The 17,174-nt window shown below is 40.3% G+C and overlaps 1 protein-coding gene across 1 annotated transcript in view; it reads right to left on the bottom strand.

Annotated features, from left to right (window-relative positions):
- The window catches only part of GALNT16 (polypeptide N-acetylgalactosaminyltransferase 16), a 223,994-nt gene that overhangs the window by 94,357 nt on the left and 112,463 nt on the right, over positions 1 to 17,174 (bottom strand). The window contains exon 2 of the mRNA XM_042446688.1: positions 4,033 to 4,208. Within this exon, the coding sequence (XP_042302622.1) occupies positions 4,033 to 4,208 (176 nt within the window). The remainder of the gene's footprint in view (positions 1 to 4,032; positions 4,209 to 17,174) is intronic.

The raw sequence follows: 17,174 nt of genomic DNA, 5'->3' as shown, positions 1-17,174 counted from the left end.
TCTTATGTCATCTTAAAAACTAGTAAGCTTGATTTGGCATAAGCTTTTGTGGAACTGAGCTGCCATCAACAAAAACATATGCCAAATAAAAGGTCTTAAGTTGTTAAGGTGCCACAAATACTCTTAAGGTGTCTCTTGCTAACAATAGCCCTTAGTTAAGGACAGATTTGTCGTGCAAAATGAATGCTAGCCAATGTAGGCTTTACAGTAGAACTGTTTTGGAAGAAATGACTACTTTAAGCACATGATAAGAAATTCTGAAGGTACTGGAATTGCACCATGAGAAGTGGTTACTCCCCCAAACATCAGTTATTTCACTTTGGGCTTCCAGCTTAGTTCAGTCCCAGTGGTGAAGCTTCCCCAATAAGGATGCCTGACAACAACCTTGAGAAAATGTGTTTATGCACTCCACTGAAAAGGGAAAGAAGTGGAGGAAAAGGAAGAAGAGGAGAAGAGGAAGAACAGTAGCAACAGCTCTCATTGGCCTTTGCAAGGCAAGAGAGAAAACTGCAAGAAAAGAGCCCTTAATGGCACTGTCCAACTGAATGTGAGAGATGTCCAAAGAGGGCTTTTCCTGTGTGAAGTAAGCTAATGAGAGGGTATGGCAGATGTGTGGAAGGAGCTGGTCTTTGAATCTTCTCTTTCTTTCACACCTCCATTTGTGCTGGCAACTACGCTTGTTGCTAGGTAATTGCAAAAACTGCAAAAATGGAAAATTGCAAAAGGACAGTAGACAGTAACAAGGAGCAATACCCTCTCCTCACATTCAATGACAGCTACACCAGTGGAAAATAAGAAACAGATGTAGATGTTGTGGAAGAAAGGGAAATTGTGGAGTAAAAAGAAGCCCAGTCTTTGTCCTTGATCAGATGCTCCAACCAGTAGTTTTTCTATTCAGAAGATGTATATCTGGCGGTTGATTGTTCAGGACGAAACAGGAATTCTGCTGCTCTACCTAGCAAACTCCTTTTGGAGACTCCCTAAGGTGGTTTGAGATGAGGTTCATTCAGAGTATTCCTGACCCTTTACAAAGCCACCAAGGCTCAAATGCCTGGCTCCAAGGTGTGGAGGAGGGGTGCCAGGAATTACAAAAGAGATAGGCTGTACACATTCCTGGAGGTGTCCCATCTGGCCACAGTGACACATGCTTTAGTTGCATCTCATTTGCACCACTGTTAACACCCTCTAAATGGGGTAGCCTTTGAAAACTGTTCATAAACACTACCTGACACAGAATGATGCAGTTAGAGGCTATACTGGTTTATAGAGACAATGTGATTTCCTTTTTATAACACCTGCTACTCATCTATTTCGAATCATAGTTCAAAGTGCTAGGTATGACCTATAAAGTACATGTGATTCAGGATTAGGCTACCTGGAAGTGCACATTCTTCTATATCAGCGGTTCCCAACCTTTGTTGGGCCGTGACCCCCATTGGGGACAAAAGTCCTGCACGCGGCCTCCCTGATCGATTGGGAGGTCGGGAAGGGGCAGGACTTTCAGCCGCCTACAAGCCCCAGCGGGCTTTGGGGCCGGAAATCCCGCCCCACCCGGCCTCCCAACCAATTAGGTAGGCCGCCGAGGGAGAAGGGGCGGGACTTCTGGCCGCAAAGGCTGCTTGGGCTTGCAGTCCCGTCCCCTTCTCCCCGTGGTTGCCTGGCAGCCACGGGGAGAAGAGGAGAGGCAGCCCACCATCCCTTCCTCACTGCGGGTGTCTGCACCCGCGGGAAGGAAGGGAGGAGGAGGAGGCTGCCCCCTGTCCCTTCTTCACCGTGGATGTTTGCACCCGCGAGAAGGGAGGAGGAGGCTCTCCCGTCCCTTCCTCACCGCGGGTGTCTGCACCCACGGGAAGGAAGGGAAGAGGAGGAGGTGTCTCCCCTGTCCCTTCCTCACCATGGGTGTCTGCACCCACGGGAAGGAAGGGAGGCGGAGGAGGAGGCCCCCGTCCCTTCCTCACCATGGGTGTTTGCGCCAGCGCTGGCACTCGCAAGGAGAAGGGAAAGGAGAGAGCCCCACCCCCTTTCCCCGCGTGGTACCTGCCCCAGTGCCGGCACCCATGAGGAGAAGGGGAGGGGGAGGCAGAGGGAATTCCCAACCTGGCGACCCCCAGGTTGGGAACCCCTGTTCTATATGAACCTGCCTTGGTTTTAAGATCATTGAGAGAGACCCTTCTCTGTCCTATCACAATCAGAAGAACATGAGAGAAAGCTTCATCTTTGTCATCCTTCCACTCTTACCACTCAGAGACGTTCTTATTCAGGCAATGTTTTGGCTTTAAAGATAGCTTTTTTGTTAAAGTAAGTATAAGAGGTGGAAGCTGTTTATTTTATCTTGGTGCATTTTTAATAGTTGTGTATTTAACTGATGTTTCCAACTGATTTGCTTTTATGTTTTAATTATAATTTTGCAATTTGTTTTTGCAGAAAGGTAGGATATATATTTTATAAATAAATAAACACATTTCATAGTAAAACCAATGGCGTGTCACTCCTTTGATCTACAAGAATGCAGATAATATTTTATGCTATAGTTATATCTCATGTTGAAGACAATGTATCATAATTTAAGCATTACTTGCAAGAAATGTGGAACACTAAAGCCCAGGTTATTTTTCCATTGTTGGTGGTCATGGAAGATAGCAAGTATAGGAAATCTGTTTTTAATATAATTCTAAATATGCTTCTATGATTTGCTCCTTGACCTGCCCCACCAGTTGTACTGCTTGGATATTTGAAAACAAAATAATGGAAAAAACACTGTATGAAATTGGCAATGAAGTTATTAACAGAGAATGGAGCAGGAAATCTTCAGAAGACTCAATAATAGAAGAAAATATTCTATTAATATATCATGTAGCTGAACTAATCAAGCTGACATATTGCTAAGATTACAAGAAGCAAGGCAAAGATTCCACTACTTTGATGACATTTCCAAATTATTTTGGAAATAAACATGCTAAGGATGTAATTCATTAATTTTGTTTCTGAGGGAAGCAACAAGTAATTTTAGCAATTTTCTTCCTGCTGTAAAAAAAAAGTCTTTGAAAACTACAGTTTTTGAAAACTAATTGTAGTTCAGGACTTACCCTGCATAAAAAGTGAACATGGTGCGTTTGCAAAGAAAGCAACATTTTCTGCAAGGAAACAGCATTTTCTGTATAGACACCTTCAAATAAATACATAAATGCAAAATAAAAGTAATAGGAGCACAAAACATTTATCTCATTGCCTATTATTCATTGCCCAGTGGTGTTGGTAGTAGTGATTTATTTACAAAAACATAATTCAGCACTCCAGTGCTGGATCTGTACAGCAGAGGGAGCAAGCCTTTCCCCCCATTCAAACAACAGGAGATAGAGAGCCCTGGTGGGGCATTGGTTAAATGCCTGTACTGCAGCCACTCACTCATAAACCACAAGGTTGTGGGTTCAATACTAGCCAGGAGCTCAGGTCAACTCAGCCTGGCATCCTTCTGAGTTTGCTAAAAAGAGCTTGTTAGGGGCAATTAGCTTACACATTGTAAACCACTTGGGGAATGCTTAAGTGCACTGATAAGCAGTACAGAAATGTACTTGCTATTCCTATAGAGTATAACATCTTGGTGAATGTAATTTCACTGTTTCACAATGACATCTGTCTTTGATGTTTCTTTGTTCAATAAATGGCAGATGTCATCCAACAACAGTTTTGTAACTAGTCACTACTGATATGATAATTAGCATCTTCCATTTCCCTCTGAGTTTACCCACACACACCTCTCCTCTGTGTATATATATTTATTTGTAATTCTGAATAATACTTCATGAGCCTGATGAAGTGGACTACAGTCCATGGAAGTTAGTCTATGGAGGTTAGTCTTGGAGGTTCCACAGCACTCTGTGCATATGTTAGAGATTAAAAACCTTGTGAGGTTTACTTGGAAAAAAACACTTTTCATTTTCAATCTCTCTCAGAACATAGATGGCTCATAGATCGGCAAACATATTGCAGCAGAAGATGATGAATGTACACTGCAACAGCTTGAAACAGTACCTGTAATGCCTGGTATCTCGAATGGGCCGGTCACTGCTGAGTTTGTCACTCTCTAACTGATTGAAAGCATGTTGCCGATAAGGGTCTTCTCCAACCTTTAGCACCTTTGAGGATACATAAGCCTTCTCATCAAAACTCCGTAAGCCAGGTTTCTCTGCTTGTGGCGACCTGGATGCCTAGAGAGAGAGAAAAATGAAGAGCTAGTTTTGCATTGTAGAGGACTTTGGAGGAGATATACATACTTTATTTATACCCTGTCACTTCCCCAAAACTAGGACTCAAGGTGGTTTACAAGATAGATAGATAGATAGATAGATATTTCATTATGTGTTTGATGAAAAGGGCAAATTGACAGAAAAAAGAAAAATATCACATGGATATATTCACAGATGGTGTCTAGCTAATTATTTTGCAAAGCAATGGTTATATACTGTAATTTCTTACCACAACATGGAAGAAAACAAGAATATTATTATCCTTGTATTCTAGGAACTGATTTTGAGTCCAGTCCTAACACTGATATTCATTCACACACACACACACACACACACACACACACACACACACACACACACACACAAACACACACACAGATTTCAGTAAACGTGCATAAAACATTCAGTCTCAAGACTAGTACTGTATATCATATGCAACAATATTCAGAATGTTCTGTTTATTGTGGAGAGGAGAATAATAAATATATTAAAATCTAGAGAGGACATCTCAGATAACTGGCCATGAACTGATTAGTGTTCTTCAAATCTAGGAGACAACACTGCATATTTTGAAGTCTGCTGTGAATTTTGAAAACCTTACTCTCCTTTTGGGCATTTTATTGATTAAATATCTAAAAATACAACACATCACACATGTTGGTGCTGCACAAGGCTTCTGCATGCCATTAAGTGCTGGCTTTAGGTATGAAAAAGATCTAAGGAGGCAACTGAACTACTCTAACGTTCACTGTGAGCTGATAGTATATTTAGCTAGAGGTATTTTTGACTAGAAATCCAAATTAATCACTAATCCAATTTACTCCTTTTTTATTACAGTTTCTATAACTCTCCCCTTCCAGCTGGCAGTATCTAGTTCCACTCCAAAAAAGTAACCTTACATGTCCCCCTATATGAGCCTGCCTGAGTCTTAAGAACCTTCAGGGTGGAACTTCTCACAGTCCCACCATCCTCATAATCCCATCAGATAAGGACACATGTCAGGGCCTTCCCAGTAGCTGTTCTCTGGTTGTAGAATTCCCTCCCTCCTTTCCTTTTTGCCTGGAGGTGAGGGCTTTTTAATTTAAACAAGCATTTGGAGATTAACAGGTGTTTTTAATGGTGTTTCTGTGCTGATTGTACTATATCTTTAATCTTTCATCTTAAATTTTCAAAATTATTTTATACTAGTTCAAATTAGTGGTGTTGCAGCTATCTGGTCTAGTAGTAGCTGTTTTTTTAAAACAAATTAGGATTTAATTGTATCTTGTTTTAGCTGTATTATAAGGCACTTTAGGTCACATCTTGGAATAAAGGCAGGATAGTAAATAGATAAATAAATAACCATAGTATTTCAGCTCCATGTAATTGTTCAGGTGTGTTTGTTTTTTAGTGAAATGCAATGGAGTTAAAGCCAGAATGGTTTAGTGATTTGAGTGTTTGACTAGGGATGTGTCAACACCAGCTGCTTAATCTGGGGCCAGATTGAGCATTATGCCCCAGACTGGTCCTGGATTGTTCACAATGGCAGCCCCATACACCAGGCTAAATCCAGTGTAACACCAAATCATTATGAACATGGGCTAACTGGGCCACTTCCGCTGCTTCTTCATAGGCAAGAGCACCATGTAAAGCCTGGGTGCTGCCACTTCTGCTGAGGTCAGAAATTGGTCCCCAGACATGTGACTCTGGGCATCCAACAAGTAGTCTGGGCATCCATTTCTGTTCTCAGCAGAAGTAGTGATGCCCTGGGCAGGCTTTACACAAGAGTTCCTGTCCATAAGGAAGTGGTGTTGGTGGATCTGAAAACAGGCCATCCTCCTTTTCCTGCACTTCTCAGTATGTGGCATGTGGACAACTGGATTGGACCAAATTGGACCCAATCCGCCTGATCACATGCCAAAAGAACCCAGAGTCACTCCAGGGTTTCCGGGAAACACCGGGATTTACCCTAATTTGGCTTAGTTCGGAGCAAAGTCGAGTTAAGGGCAGAAAAACATGGATCTTCCCCTGAAATAGCCATTCACCATCAAGGCTTCCCACACCAGCTTTGAGAGGAGTACAGTTTTTTTCCACTGGTGTAGACAAGCCCTAGGACAGTGAAAGCCCAAGGCTTGAAACTCTGTTTCGCCATGAAAGCCTGCTGGGTGATTTTGAGGAAGTCATCCTTTCTCATCCTTGGAGGAAGGCAATGGCTAACTTCCTTTGAACAAATCTTGTCAAGAAAACCCTTGTGATAGATTTGCCTTAGGGCAGGGATAGGCAACCTTTTTGAGCCGGGGGCCGGGTTGCTGTCCCTCAGACAACTGGGGGGCCGAAGCCAATAAATAAATAATTAAATAATTTTTTTAAAAAAAATAAATATATAAATAAACCAGGACAAATGTAGGACAAAATTTTCAAATGGAAGACACTTTTTTTAAAAAAAATGGAGGACACGCAAAAAAATTTGCTGATTTTTTAAAAAATGTTAATATAAATGCATGTTTCTGAGGCTTCTATAGACAATTGCCCCCCAAAGGCCCGGGTGGCAATCGGCGGCAGGACCAGGCTGGGGCCGGTCCCAAGGCCTTGCCGGGCCGCATCTGGCCCGCGGACCGCAGGTTGCCTACCCCTGCCTTAGGGTCTCCAAGTTGGAAAGAACTTGAAGGCATCTAGCAGCAACAGCAAGAGTCACAAAGCTGATTAAAGTTGCTGTACTGGGAAGTGTGGGAATACTATTTTTGCAATTAAAACTGTCCACTACAAGATTGCCACATTACTTCCATGCCTCCCCAGGCTAGGAAGCAATTAATGACCCCTTCCATCTCCCAGCAATTAGGAGCATAATTTCCTTCCAATTGGATTTCCATTTAAAAACAAACAAACAAACAAACCAGGAGGTTGGATAATGCTGCACTAACCCGAAGGGTCATTGCCTTGGGTGTGCTGACCTGTGTGGATCATAGTCAAGAATTTGCTAAACTGATGAAAGAATCCAGGGAAAGAGGGCTCCCATTGTTGTTGTTGTTGTGTGCCTTCAAGTCATTTCTGACTTATGGTGACCCTAAGGCGACCTTATCACAGCGTTATCTTGGTACCTTTCTGCAGAGGGGTTTGCCATTGCCACCCTAGCTAGGATTCGAAACCCTGGTCTCCAGAGTCATCATCCAATGCTCAAACCACTACACCATGCTGGCCTTCCACCCAATTTACAGTCATGTAAAAATGTGATGCACTAAATACCCCAACACAGCCTTGCCCAAAAGGTTTTCTGCTCTTTGGGTGCAATAACTATTTTCTCCTCACCCTAGGATGAAATGAGTCTGGTTGCTTGCTAGGATAAGGGGAGAAAGCTAGTTAGAAAGCTTGTTAGGTGCTATATAGAAATCGTGATTGATTCCATAGTCTTGAAAGCTTTTCCAGGAAGCACAGCTTCACTGACAGAAAGGAGAGGGCACAAATGAAGAAAAATATTTGTTGAAATGGCTGAAGAAAGCCATTTTTGAGGCTGTTGTCATTAACTGTTCACACTCCAACAAAAGGAGGAGAAAGTGAATGTATGAAATGGCAAATGTTTCCTATTTTGAATCACAGACCAACAAAGAATACATTTCTTTTCTTTCCCTTCCTTCTGTCTGCTTTACCACATTTAAAAGAGACACTGCACAATTGACTGTTTCAGCAAAAGATAATGTCAACATTTTAAAACCAGAGCTTCCATGAGAATAGAATACAGCTTTTATCCTCGCTAGGAGCATAATCTAATTAAAGGAATCTGAATTTTTGTGGGATAAATTAGTATAAGCTAAAACATTTCCTCAGACAATAGGAGTTATGCTTTATGTGTGAGGTCCTGTCAGGCATGTTGCCAGATGCTTGTGAGTTAAATAGAGCTCTAATTGTCTTATTGTCATGGAATGTACCACCCATATATTCACATCTATTTTTTAAGAACACCTATTTTTCATGGAGTCTTAACTCCTTCACATATCAATTTATCACATTTTCATGCTGTCCTAAGACATTCAGGACAGTGCAGGTGGAGAGGGGAGGATTGCTATCCAATTTATTGTTATAACATAGTCAAGTGGGTTTGATTGAGAGACAATAAAAGCCAAAATAAGATTCATGACTGATGAAGAAACTGAAGCAAGCATTTTTCTAGTCTATCTTTGATGCTCTGATGATGCCATATTGCCTTTCCAGCTATGCTCACCCAAAAGCATGATAAGGTTCAATTCAGAGGTGGGCAATCTGTGGCCATCCCAATCTTGTTAAAGTGCATCTTACACCAGTTCTAGCTACTGAGCAAGTGCTATGATTTCTAAATCTGCATCCGCACTGCCAGACATTTTCCCTTACAACTTTTTTTAATGAAAATATTTGTTGAACACCTATTAAAAATACAAACATTATGCATTACACATTATACATTCACACTGAACAAAAAAAAGTTTTTTTTGCAGACACCTTACACATTTAACATTTTACATTTAGCATTCAGCATGTCATTCGAAACTTATCCAATCACATACAAAATAACATTTCTTAAGAGGTTACTTTATTTTATAATACTACTGATTTCCTACATGTTCCAATCTCATTTTCACTCCTCATATCCTTTTCCCATTTAATTTCTTCTTCTCATCTCTACCATATCTCTCTTCTCTTGATCCTTTGCCTTTCGCTTCAACCTTCATTCTCAACTAACTTCATCTCACTTTCTTTCTCTTCTATCTACACTCGTCCCTCCATATTCGGTGGGGTTAGGGGCACAGGACCCCCATGAATGTGGAAAAAATGCAAGTAACAAAAACACTATGTTTTTTTACCTGAGAACACCTCTCTAGGAATCTCTAGGTCCTCTGGTGTAACTCTGTGGTCAACATCTACCAGAAGTGACCATAGAATTGCTCTCAAAGAGCTACAAATGCCTAATGGAGTGTTCTCTTTAGGAATCTTTAGGTCCTTCAGTGCGACTTTTGATTAAAGTTGACCACAGAGTTGTGCTGGAGAACCTAGAGATTTCTAGAGAGAACTCATCAATAAAAGCCATAAAAGTCAAAGCTGCAAATGTGGAGGGATGAGTGTATTCTATTCTTCCATTATGTATTTACCCTTCCTTACTCACTTACTCTATCCTCTCCTGACATCCAAAGTACTTGAAAGAGAGGCCACCTCAGTTCCAAACACAGATGAATCAGAAAGGTTGTAGTATTCTGAATTAAAATGCCTGGCCACTGCTTGTTTTGAGTAACGCTTAATCTGGGCCCCAGTGCTTTTGACAGCCCTACTCTCCAAGTTCTAGCAACCAATGCTTTGGCCTCTCAGGGAGAAGAAGAGCAACCAGGGAGCTTACAATCCCCTCTCCCAGTGCCATCCTCTTTTCCTTATACTGTATGTGTTGTATTTTTTTTTAGCTTGTAAACTTGAGGGCAGGGAACTGTCAGTTTAACTACCTGTAAGCTGTTTTGCCTGAAGGGTGGGGTAAATACTTTTATAAATAAATGATTTTTTTCTTGATCCTTGTGTGAAAAATAAAACCTGTCCTTTCAACATTTAACATGGGCATAGATTTCTCTCCCTGCATTCTCTTCCTTCAATAGATGTTGGAAGCCATGGGTATATAGAAGCCTGCAGCACAGACAAGGTGACCAGTTCCTCCTTTTTGAGAACATGTCCTACATTTCAACCTTCAGTCCAGGAGGAATACCAAAATGTCCTCCATTGTGAGCATGACTAAGAAGCATGAATCTATATTTATATTCGTGTTTTTATCTCTCTCTCTCTCTTTTTACAATGTCTTTTGTTGTTGTTTTCTTGACTGTCCTACATTTTGCCATGCCTTGTCCTCCTTTGCAGTTAGGACATCTGGTCACCCTGAGCACAGATTACTGATGAATTACAGAAAGAGCAACACACTGTGGTTTCACCTCACTCAGATCAGAACCTGGGATGTTAGATGTTAACTTTGACCATTAGACCTAATTTGTTATTGTTAAAATTGGGAAGTGCTGAAATTTGTTTTGGTCACTAGGGACTTTATTGGGGGTTCAAACAATGATTATCCTATGAAAATTGCGATTAAGATTTTCACATACATCATGATTAAAGAGTCATTATCCTGGGAATAACTAGGGAATAACCAGGCAATAAATAGCAACAAATTATTCACAGGATTTCCCAGTGAATGATTTGTTGCTGTTTATTGCCTGGTTATTCCCAGGATAATGGCTCTTTAATCACAACGTCACTGGAAAATCTTAATCGCGATCGTGTGATTTTCACGGGATGATCACTGGCTAAACCCCCCATTTTCCCCATGTGATACAGTCCCTAGTGTTCTTTTTCCCTTTAAAGAAGCCATGGAATTGACAAGGGATGGCACATTTGGCTAACACTGCCCCCTAGTGGCAAAATGGTTACTGGGCCCTTTGAAACTCTGTAGCTTTTAAATTGCTTTTCTGCAGCCTGGCAGTTTCCAGATGTGTAACTAAAAATCATGACCTGAATGCTGGCTGAAGATGATTATATTAGTAATTCAGCACATATGGTAACTGTCAAATTGGGAAAGGCTCCTATATAACCCATCACATAGAATCTTTTAAGTAAATTCATCCACACAAAATGTCCTACTTCTATAACATAGTCACCATATAGCTCAGAGGACCTTTTATACATACTGCAGAGTTATAGCACTTTGATTCCATTTTAACTGTCATGGCTGCATCGTAGGAAATTCTGGGATTTGTAGTTTGGTCAGGCACTAGAGCTCCCTGGCAGAGAATTCTAAATACTCCTCTCCAACCAGAAATCTCAAGATTCACTAAGATGTTGCCATGGCACTTAAAGTAGAATCATTGCATTATAACTGTGTAGCATGAAAGGGCCCCCAGCGCTTGAGAAAGCTATCTTTTAGGGGTTACACTTCTCAGAACCCTCCAGTCAGCATGGCTACCAGATATGTTGTTTTTAGGAGTCAGGAGCTATACTGTACTCCAAAAAGTAACCTTTCCAAGCTCAGCTTCAATGCCAGTCTCCTATTGTAAAATCTTAATCAGCCACTGCAAAGTAACAGCAACTCTCTACTAATTTGTAATAGCATATTCTTTCAACTCTTTGTATTAATTCATCCAACAATATGCAACGGGCTATTATAGCACCTTTGAGACTAACTGAAAGCAAGATGTTAGTAGTTGCTTAAAATATATTATTTGGAATTGGGTTTTGCACCTTTTTTAGGGGAGGGGCATCCTCAAAATCAAGCAAGGAAGGAAAAAAAACACAAAAAGGGATGGAGAACACCAGACAGGGGGATTTAATATAACCAAGAGAGTCTTTCTAATAGTCATCTGTTATTACTCCATAACGTAGCACCTCCAAAGCAATGAGAAAAAGACATATCCCAAACCCAAAGGACGTGAAAAACTAGTGATTAAGAATGATTGGGAAATAATTGGGAGCAGCATGAGAGCCCATAGTGTGAGTACAAATGCCAATTGACATGACTGGGCGTTCAGTTGGCATTTGCAACTCCTTCTATTTCCTATTATTTTCAGAGGGCAACCGTGTCCTTTTTTTTAAAAACTATATTCCAGTTCAACAAGAAAACAACTCACTTGTAATTAGCTTTGCCCTAAGTAAATGGAGTTAAGATTTTTACACATATCTTCACTTCACTGGGATTGCTCTCATTCATTCCTTAATACTGTTAGAAGTGGGGGACATTCAGAGTAGGGTTAATGAAGTACATATGGGTGGATTTGATGTGCCATTTGTTTGCAGTGTGTTTTTAGGGAAGAAAGATAGGGAGGGGGAAATTAATTGAAAACACCACACCAGAGGCTGAGTTTCCAAACTCCAACTATGCCTTAGTGAATTTCATCCCTCTGCCCTAAATAAAACTGAAGTACACAGTAGGAAGTAGACAGAGGTGGGCAAAAAATACCCCTCCAGATGTTGCTGGACTACAATACCCGTGAACCCTGGCCAGAATAATCAAAGGTGGTAAATGCTGAGAGTTGTAGTCCAACAATATCTGGAGAGAGTGCATTTTGCCTGTTGTTCAAGAAGACTACCTAAAGAAGTATTTGTTCTGGTTTGTAAAAGGGAGGGAGGGAGGGAGGAATCATTTTTATTTAAAATAATTTTATTCTAAAAATTTAAATATTTATTTTAAATATTTATATTTATATCCTTTTTAGTCTGACAACTCCTGTCTGCCTTACAAAAAATAACATCCAAACTAAAAAGTAAATAACTAAACAAAACCTGAAAACATTACATTCACAAAAAATTGATCACCATTTTAAAACCAGACTAGACAACATTCTAGAAGGCCTAAAGTATAGGTATAAAGGAATCCAGTAGCAGTGGATGTCAGCAGTGGCAAGCTGGCTAGATTGTTTTAATGTAGTTGTAAATTTTAATGTAATTGTAATGATTGCTTTTCTGTTGATGTTTTATAATGTTGTACACCGCCCTGATTATATAGAAGGGTGGTATAGAAATAAATTTTTTATTATTATTATTTATTATTAACACATTTTCTTAATCATTAGAAAAGGCCAACAATCCAATCTAATCCAATTATGTTAATATTTATGGATGGGTGAATGTAAAAGATTTATGCTGGTGTTGTGTTAATTTTTTAAAGTCATAGATTTGGCACAGGAAATGGATATAATGCTTTAGCCACTATTATCCACAAGTGCCACCAGTATATATGTATATATATCTTCATTACACAGGTGACAGGGTTAGCATTAAAGTAAAAAGAATAGATAAGACATTTATAATATACAATATACAAGTTGTTAGGATAGAAATTAATTATTGAGTTGTTAGGGTGAATATGTTTGATGTTTCAACTTCATAAATATTGTTTTAAAATGGGTGTAGTAAAGTTCAATAAAAAATAATTTTAAAAGATGTGGTAGGACCAATGGGTAAGAAATGCTACAAGATGGGACATTTAATTTCTCGTACTCTTTTCAGATCAAAATCCTCTACCCTGAAAGCTATTAAAGCAAAACTTTTGTACATATTCCCTGTCCTCCAGACAGGTAAATAGTAGGCTAGAGTGTGAGCCTTTGAGCTAATTCAACTGCCTTCTCCATAAGGTTGACTTGAAGCCTTGAAAAATATATCAACAGACCCCATAATGGGCATCCTGTGTCATCCTCCAAATAACAAACAGATGATGTTGGACTTCCAATACTATCAGGATGCAATTCTATACTGATTTACCTGGGAGTAAACATGATTGAACTCACTGTGATTTACTTCTGGGAAAACATGGATAGGATTCCACTGCAAGCGAATTAACAAATTCTTACTCTTGCCAACTAAACACAAAGCAATCACATCTGTAAAAGCTTTACAGTGTTTATCCATATTATGTTTAGTTATTTTAAAACAAACAAGAAAACACATGGACATTTTTACAAAATGTTTAGCAAAGCATTTCTGCCAGCCACCCACATATAGATTTCTCTGCTTCAAGCTTAGGGAAAAAATGATATCTAGATGCACAAACATTTTGTTGCAGTGGTAACAAGTCTCTTGGAGCCATTTAACTTAGGGATAAATGGCTGTATCTAACTCAGCTTGAAATGGTAGTTCTTGCATTATTACTGACATTTAAATAAGGTAACATTTGGAGTGACTTTCAGCCAAGACTGTTTTCTGACATTATGTGTTCAGATAATCATTTCACTGTTCATATTCTAAGCTATATGAAGAACATTTCATAATGTTATTTACAAACTTAAAAACTTCTTATGAAACCAGTGGGAATTTCAATACTTTGGAACAGCAAACGAGAACAGGTTGGATCCAAGCTAGTAATATTAGGAAAAAGAGTACAAAAGGAGAGCAAACCAATGGGTTCTCTATCCCTGGTTATGGGAAACATTCCCTGGCTGGAATCCTACATCATCTTTTGAATACAGCCCAACTATATATTCTGAGTTCTCTGATACTGAGAAATTAGCATAGTCACACCCAGTGTCAAATGCAAGTTTGCTCCAAAGGATGTCATCATTATTACCAAGCTAGAGAAAACTATCACTAGTGATTGACCTCGGTTCAGGGGGACGAATTCTACCATAAATAATTATAATGATGGAACCAAATGATGGCCACTGGACCTTGGATGGCCTTCAGGGCCAGCACCAAAAGAACTTTTTTCTATAATGTGATTGAAGCCAGCATGAATTATTTTTGACACACCTATCTGCTGACCTGTTGACAAGGGAGGGGGGCCACAAACCCACTAAGGACACTTCCAAACGGATCTAAGGGGCAGTACAGACTGCCCCGAAATGGTGGGCTGGAGTTTCCCATTTTAAGTGCAGAAGGACACCGCAGCCGCCAAACCGCACGACATCCTTCTGCAGTAAAAAGAACCTGTTGACTTATGCAACACGCAGCGATGTGCAGATGCTGGGCAGCATTGTTGTCATCATGGCGATGCCCATGTGGACAAGATGCCACCATGATGCCGCCACCCGTATGGACTAGGGTTCTGGAGCGTGCGATTGCCGTGTGCTCTGGAACCCTAGTTTCGGTGCCGGTGTGTCTCAGGCCTGAGTGTCAGTTCTCACAATATAGCTTCGTGGATTTTGCCAGGTGTTTGTGCCTCTGCACCCACTCATTCTTGGGATAGTTTGCTGCCACAAATGAATTTCTTTGCAGAACTACCTGCTGTGCTATAAATGCCCACCTGAGAATGGTAAAGATGCCTAGCAGCATTATTAGAATCATAGGCCTGTTACAGACTGACAAAATAAAGCTGCTTCGGGTCTCTTTGGAGGTATGCTGTTTAAATGATACATGCATCCTAAGAATCCGGAAGCTGCACCAAAGCTGCACTCCAGTGCTTAGGAATGGAGTGTGGCTTTGGCGCGACCTCCGGACTCTTAGGACCCATGCATCATTTAAACAGCATACCTCCAAAGAGACCCAAAGCAGCTTTATTTTGGCAGTCTGTAACAGGCCATTGAGTTGTTGTTGTTGAGTGTCTTCAAGTCATTTCTGACTAATGGAGACCCTATCAGAGGGTTTTCTTGGCAATATTTGTTCGGGGGGGGGGGGGTGGCCTTTGCCTCTTTCTAAGGCGCGGAAGGTATGACTTCCCCAAGATCACCCAGTGGATTTCCATGGATGAGCATGAATTTGAACCTGATCTTCAGAGTCATGGTCCAGCATTCAAACCATTACACCACACTGCAGCAGAGTAGTGACCACACTAAATACAACCCACTCAGCAAGTTAACCCATTTTCTTCATTACTCTCCCCTTGCCATTGTTGATTGAACTACTAGTCCAATCATCTTACATACCTGGAATGGAGGGGTATGTATGTCATTTTGTCCTTCACCAGAGCCAACAGTATTTTAGGCTGAACCTGGACTCTTCATGGGTGGCAAACACACAGCAAAAGGAGGCAGCGTCCCCAACAGTCCACACACATGGTGTATAGGTTTTGTTTTTGTTTTTTAGTTTAAGTAAAATGTGAAGGGTTTTGCAGACCTGCAATGGGGAAGGAAAGGGCTAATGTACGTCAGGACTGACTGCAGTAGGAATCAGAAAGTCTAGAGAAACAAAGTAAAAATCACCACCAGAATATAATCAAAGGTAATTACTTCAGAATTAATGCCAGGAGAGTGAGCAATGCACAAGGTTCAAGCCTTTCCACATATTGCATTAGCATCATTCTGCAATTTTCATATTGCTGTGAGATTTGTCTATATTTGCTGCTCCAGATTCAGTTTTAAAACAGGAATGTGTTTCCTCCCCTGATAAGGCCTTTCATCTGCCTCAATCGTTACTGGTTATTCAGTTTATTAGGATTCAGCACAGCAGTCCCATTATCTGTTCATCCTACATACTTGTGCTGCCTTATTCCTGCTTGGGCTGATAGCATCAGTGGCCATTATCTCCTCACTGTTATACAGAACAGAGATTATTTTCAATTACCAACATCCAGAGTACGGTGTGATGTGCAAAAGTCTGAAGCTGTAAATGTATAATTTTTATGATGTTTGAATGAACTTGCCACTTTCTCAAATGGTATACTCAATCTTACTAGTTATGCTGGAAAGTACAGGGGCTACATGATAAAAGCTTTCAAATATGCAGAAAGCCGCTATATGCTAGCATGATAAGAGCTGGTGTTTCCTGTGGCTTTTGAGAACAGACATAGGATGAAGACTGATTCTCAAAGAGAGACAGAGGAAGGGTTTTCAAATCAGAAGATACAGTCAAGAGATCTATAATAATCAGACCATTACATTCACTGAGCCAAAAATAGAAATAATGACAATTCTGTATCAAGGGAATAAGATGTGATAGAAGGCGTATTGTTTATGATTATCCATGCATCACCCAACAAGCAGGGCAGGTAAAATGAAGCAGGGATGTTTGAAAAGAATTCTTACTAGGTGCCCATTCTCCCTTCAAAAGGCCAATGAGTGGAAACTTCTCTGCTACAGCCAGTCCTGATATTCAAACAGTGGTGTTGGTGTTGTTTTGAAAAAAAGGAAGAAATCAATACATAGCTGCAAATACATTTAAACACATCAATATCTCAGCAATTTCTATTATCCTGCACACCACCAGAAAATACATGAATTGAAAAGAAGAAAAATTCTGAGAACTCTTATCAAAAGCTTTAAAAATTGGTTTAAAAACACAATTGAACTGGAATTCAAAAGATATATATTTGGGGATTATTTTTACTCCTGGTTTTCAGTAACTTGCAGAAGGCATTGAAACAGAGGTGAGAACCACATGGTTCGCTGTTTAAACTGTGCGTGCCCTTTGTTTCTACTGGATGTTCAAAGACCAGGACCTGGGGTTCATTTGGACACCCAAATATTATTTTTAAAATTCTTTAATAGGATAGGCTTGACCAGTGGCAAAAGGTAATTTACCCAATTTCTG

Source organism: Sceloporus undulatus, chromosome 1 (assembly GCF_019175285.1).
Source record: "Sceloporus undulatus isolate JIND9_A2432 ecotype Alabama chromosome 1, SceUnd_v1.1, whole genome shotgun sequence".
Taxonomy (NCBI): domain Eukaryota; kingdom Metazoa; phylum Chordata; class Lepidosauria; order Squamata; family Phrynosomatidae; genus Sceloporus; species Sceloporus undulatus.
The sequence above is the reverse complement of the archived record's forward strand: the minus strand, read 5'-3'. Positions and strand labels throughout refer to the sequence as shown.